Below are 6,506 nucleotides of genomic sequence, written 5' to 3' on the forward strand. Positions count from 1 at the left end.
ATACTGTACCTATATAGTTATCTAGCTATGTTGTTACCTAATTAATAATTATACTACAAAGAACAGTTTTTAATACTATATATACATAATATCTTATATATATTTTTCTGTCAATAAAAATATGAACTGTTGGCTTGAAATGTATTTAAAATCAAAAATCATCCGTTATTGAAATAAAATAAAATAATCAACTTGTAATAATATAATATAAGAAAAATCAAAATGAATAACTATAGTTTTTTAAACTTAAAATGACAATAAAAAAATTTAAAAAAAAGTTAAAATGTATGATAAAATAAAATACTTAATCAACTTTTATAGAATAGTAAAAATTAAAATGAATAACTAATTAAAACAAAAGTTAAAATGTATGATAAAATAAAATAATCAACTTGTATAAAATAGTGAAAACTAAAATGAATAACAGTAGTTTTTTAAATGTAAAATAACAATCTAGGTATAGGTACATATTTAGTGTTCCCTGTATTTTGGTAATTTGGTATTTGGTTACTTAGTAGTGCAATTTCGTATGGTAGTCCTTGAAGCAAGGTTCCAAACATAAATATTTGTTACATTCAGTACATTCATAAGATGTTTCTTTTCGTGATCGGGGATTTAATGTTGTGTTATAATGGACATGACACCTTCTGGAAATTTTTTTTTTAACTTCTCCACTGTTGATTCTTGAAGGGAAATGTCGAGCGGAAAGTCTAAGTGGTAAATCGTCTTTTGGTTTTCGCCCTCCACGACTAGGTGATATTATATCATCAGACAACAAATGAGCATGTAATATTTGCTCGATTAATTTTAATCTAAATTCTGGCAACTTTAATGTTTTTTTTTCTAAAGTACTACATACGATTCCAGAATTAAGTACACATAAATCTAGTAAATGAAAAAAAAATTTTTTGTACCATTTTATGGATTTCCTCGAAGTTGTATTAAATGAAATCTGCATATCTGACTTATCAACCAAACCCATGTTTGCATTATAATCAATTACACAGTCAGGTTTGAGTACATTGTTTTCGTGTTTATCTATTATATTTGTTTTTTTCATTACGGGTGTATGAACTGTGGATAGCATATGTACATCCCTTTTGTCTTTCCACTTACAGCTCATCATATTAGGATTTGTCGATATAGCAGACACACATTCGCCAGCGTTTAATTTGTTAGGGAAACTAGGCATGCCCTTCCTTGTATGTTTAACTGTACCACATGCTCCGGTATCTTTTTTCAATAAATACTCAAATAATATTGGAGATGAGTACCAGTTATCCATATAAATTATGTGACCTTTGTTTACGTAGGGCTCCATTAAAGTCGATATAACTGAACCAGACAGCTTTAATGTGTCATTTATAGTTATATGAGTATTATCACCAGTATAAATTAAAAAGTCAAGAACAAAACCAGATTTGCAATCACATAGAACGAATAACTTAATGCCAAAGCGATGCCGTTTAGATGGAATGTATTGTTTAAATTGAAGTCGTCCTTTCCATTCAACAATACTTTCGTCAACACACACTTTTTGATGAGGCTGATATGTGAAACTAAACTTTTTTCGGAGGGATTCGACAATTATTCTGATTTTAAATAATCTATCTCCAGGAATCTGGTTACGATTGTCATTGAAATGAAGGACTCTCAATAATAATAGAAACCTATCTTGAGTCATAATTTTCCCAAATATTGGTGTGGATAGTAATACCGAAGTAGACCAATATTCTTTAATATTATTTTTTTTAACATGTGGCATTAATAACATAAGAGAAAAAAATATATACATTTCGTTTAAATTCGTATCTTTCCATTTACCAAGCTTAGAATGTTTTGATAAAACTGTATTGCTTACTAGAAAATGGTAGAACTTATTTGTCTCATCAACAATATGTTGGACCAAGTCTTCATCAAAAATTTGTTTGAAAATATATAATTCTAAATTTTCCAATGGTACATTGTTAATTATGTCATTATTAACTCCAGAATGTGAGCTATCAAAATTCAAATTATTTGGGCTATACTGAGGTAACATATTTTTATTGAAATTCCAAAGTCCCGAAAATAGTGTACCATCAGATAATCCAGTATTTTTTTTTGGAATTTGTTTTTTTGTAGGAACCGGTATTTTACGTTTACGTTTTTTAATATTAATTGTCGGTTCTGGGTTTGAAATCACAGAGTTTTGTACAATATTTGGGTTAACAGAATTAATATCAAAATAACAGTTGTTACTATTGTTATCTAGTGTAGTGCTATAATTTGTATTAGTGTTTGGTGTTGATGTATGTGGGTAAGCTACATAATTGTCATCAAAGACAACTGCCATATTTTCTATGTCAAATAAATTTAGATCGATGTCATTCGAAATAGAAATTTCTGGAGAACTTGAATATGAATACGGATCATCGCGATTAGAACAGTCATTATCGCCTAAGCCGAGTGTATTATCAACTATATCATTACATTTTTTTTTATCCAATACATATTTTGGTGTAAAACTTACTTCACTAACAGAATTTGAGGAAACAATACTACTTGATCCGTTATTTTTGGTCAATTTAGATACTAGCTGTTTTCTAATTTCTTGTGCTAAGTCTTCACAGTCTGATTCATCAGAACTACTATCATACTCGAAAAGCTCGTCGGCTGATTCATCATTAGTTATGATTTCAGCTATTTGATCGCAAGTTAGTTTATTCATTTTCTTATAAGCTTAGACAACCTTCAACGAATTAAATAACAGACTAACTACAGAGAAGCCATGACTATTGACTGAATTCGATAATAATATTATAATAATAAATGTTATTACATGCACAGTCAAACACAGCACAGCATAATATTGCAGCTGAGCAATCGCGTGTGTACAACTTTACTGTGTATAATATTATACTATCAATAATCAAAGCCAAATATTATGATACAAATTGTACAGTATAGGCAACATATACACAAAGATTTAATACGCTTTTTCAAATAATTTATATTTTAATAGGTAACACTGATAAAAGTGTGGATTTTAGTTATCAAATTAGTCAAGATTTTTAGCTAAATATTTCATGATAAGTTTATTATTGATAACAGCACTCCTGAAAATATTAAAAATCAAAGACGATAGAAATTACAACATGACGGAAATATACGTCATTCCTCTATAGAGCTACATTATTGATTGACGGAAGTTTCCGTCTATACTCGTCAAAGGGTTAGTGTGAAGTGTCATTCGTGAAACGTGGGCATGCGTATAAGTCGTATGCGAAACTCTATTATCGTATATCTAAATAGATACACTAAATAGTTGTACCCTCTGTTAGCTGCTCTTGTAGACGACAGCGTGACGTCACATCGTTTTAAATAGAAATTCAGTAGCAAATTACGTAGACTATGTTATAATTTGTAAATTGACAACTGCACACATGGAATTGGCCTACTCACTTCACCCAATCCACTCCAAAGGTACGCCAAAAAATAGCGAATAATTATAGACAAGCTTATTGTTATTTGAAAAAATAATGATCGAAGCGATTCTAATATATTTTTCATAGGTTCTATTATTTTGTCTGAAGAATACCTGTGTGTATAGGTACAATTTACGCCCTCTTACGCCGCCTGTGATAACAACATTGATCTAGGATGCGGACAAATATTATAATTGAAAATTCACTATCGGTATGTATCGGCGGTGCGCGTACTTATTATGTATAACGGTCACGAATAACAGCGATGTATACGCCATTTACCTACTATATAGAGCTGCAGGGATCCGCAGTTCAATTCTATGGTGGTCCAGATAATTTAAAAAAAAATAGGACCTAGACTCTATGGAGTCTAGTCTTTAAATTTGCATTGGTTCTGATGTGTAGATAGACGACAAGATTCGGTCGAGTTGTCGTCTAAGTATAGTAAATTATATTATTAATATACTGTGTCATTCGTTGTTTACGGGTATAGGTAGATAATGTATATAATTATTAGGTATTATATAGCGGATGACTAATAACACGTAAAAAAAGAGTCTATATATTATACTCAGTGCGCGCCCACGCTCGTTTTTCCGCTCTGTGTCGCGCGTGTCTAATTACCGTTTGTATATTATACAATATAATAATATACGTCTTTTGGTTTTATTGTTTTTTTTTTCGGGGGTGGGGCCCTTATACGGTGTGCCCGATAACAATCGTAATTTCTCGTACGGTATCGATGTATATAATATGACTATTGTTATCGCGTATACACACAGGCGTAGGTATACGGTAGTATTTATAATATATAGGTATAGGTATACCTACACGACGGTAGATAATTAATTACGACCGCGCTCAGTGGCAGTCATCGTAATAAATTATAACTTATAACAAATCGTCGTGACGATATTATACGCAGTCCCGAGCACCTCTCTCGATATTAATATTTGCGTGTTTCTGAACCTCTGCAGCTGCGTGTTTGATCGACGAAGTGGGCGCTGACCGCCGACGACGTTCGAGCCGAATGTGACGACGGATTTCGATTAACTGTAACACGTAAAAACGGTTCCGAAAGAACGAGAAGTCCCGCCTCGGTGTATCTACCAATACCGGCCCAGACAGCCGTTTGAGAAACCGAACACATACAATGTCAGACTGCACCGGGAACCAGACGTTACCAGCTGGACCACCGCGATTGTGCCACCAGTTGAATCAAAAATGTCCGAGTAACCAGAAACCAGGTCAATGCACGTGGATAGGCAGTCGGCCACACGCTGACGATCCGCTTTGCAAGTTCGGTCGGTTAGGCCCGCTGTGCAGCATACGATTTAAGACCTACAACATTCCGAAATCGCTTCCCGACGTTATCGTGACGTTATCGATAGTATGACGAATAACAAACAGTATATAAGCGATCCGTTTCAGCTCGTCGCAGTGGTGTTATTTGGTAGCGGTTAAGCGATATCAGGAAGTCGATGATTTGAGTTTACAACCCTCCTTCCGCCCAACGACTTTTAATTTTCTAACGTGACCAATATAAGATATCCGAGGTGAATCGTGGTACTTTGAATAGATATAATTACCGTATAGCCGGGAACAGATAGATATAAGGGTCACAAATATACTTAAATAATAATCAGAAATATACATTTCAGTAATTATTAAGGGTTTATTGCCCACTAATATAAATACTTACAAAGAAGGTAAATTAAGTTTTATAATAGTATAGGTGCTTGTAACGCAATCGTATGGAGTTTAATAATAATATAATATGAATGGCGTTGATGTCTATATAGACTATAATTTCTACGATGAACTGCCGTTCTTGCATGGTGTGTATTGACAATATATTATAATAGGCCTTAATTATGTGTGAATATAATATTATTGTACGGGTCACAGGTCTGGGCAACTGGCAAGCTATTCTGGTCTCCGAATTACCTAACGCGCTCCCTTACACGTTTCCGGGTCTAGTTCGACAATGACACGACGAATTTCTTCCTTAAGTTCTTGTATGATTCGTGGTTTGTTTTCGTAGACATGCGATTTGACTTCACATCAAAGAACGAAACCCAGTGAAGTTCGATCACATGGTCTGGGATAAAGACATAATGACGAGATTAAATGTGGTGTTCTTAATTAAACACCCTTGTATTATATACATAGGTGACGTGTAACTGTTAATTAATTAATTTAGAGATTTTGGGTGCTGGGTGATAAATGGTGAAATATTATAGTAGGTACATAATGACTATTATAATACTTCATAAAATACGTGTTTTATTTATTATAATACAATTATAAATTATAATGTAGTATGATGAATATTATTATTATTATACAATAGATCGTATACTTATCATACATTTTAGAATTGAGACATTGGACCAATATTTTTATCGGCCTTTTAAATTATCACGGTGAAAGCAGCGAGGCAGGAATGTAAATAATATAATGCATTTATATCCATTATAAAAACGAATTAAAAATGTTTTAAAATTTAAATTGAATGTACTTTCGTTTATACAAAACGCGTTAATTCACGTTGATTTCTTTTGTCCACAAATAATTTCCATTTATTTTCAATTTTTTTTTTATCAAAATATTTTTATTGCATTTCATATGGTATTGTGTATTAAAAAGTTTTATAATTACATTAATACTTGTGATGGAGTGATAAGATCTATGAGTATATAATATTATGTTATATATTTCACGTGACTAGATTTATGTTTAGTTATACAACCGTACACTATTAACGCAAAAAAAAAAAAGAAACACTGTATTCCTGCAATGATAAATAGTTTGTAGTTAGTACATATTTTAAAGTTTTAATCATCAAAAGTACTTTAAATCGTCCTAGTTAAACCGAATCGATATTGTTTGACGTGAGCATATAGTTCAGCCATATTACCGTCAGAATCGCTCGTACGCGCAACGATTCGGTGGGAGATCGACGGTCGTAACTCGTAGAAATGAGGTGTATTTATCCGAATTCCGAATATTTCTCGATAGGTAAACGACGTATTAATA

At 32.4% G+C, this 6,506-nt stretch overlaps 1 protein-coding gene across 1 annotated transcript; it reads right to left on the reverse strand.

The window, feature by feature from the left end:
• Nucleotides 1-511: 511 nt before the first annotated feature.
• On the reverse strand, nucleotides 512-2,710 carry LOC132943547 (piggyBac transposable element-derived protein 4-like). The gene has a single exon (XM_061012586.1). The coding sequence runs from the start codon at nucleotides 2,708-2,710 to the stop codon at nucleotides 512-514; it is 2,199 nt and encodes a 732-aa protein (XP_060868569.1).
• Between the last annotated feature and the right edge of the window lie 3,796 nt (nucleotides 2,711-6,506).

This window comes from Metopolophium dirhodum, chromosome 4, assembly GCF_019925205.1.
Source record: "Metopolophium dirhodum isolate CAU chromosome 4, ASM1992520v1, whole genome shotgun sequence".
NCBI classification, from domain to species: Eukaryota; Metazoa; Arthropoda; class Insecta; order Hemiptera; family Aphididae; genus Metopolophium; species Metopolophium dirhodum.

Coding starts and splice junctions, on each gene's coding strand:
- LOC132943547 (XM_061012586.1), bottom strand. CDS start 2,710: ATGAATAAACTAACTTGCGATCAAATAGCTGAAATCATAACTAATGAT.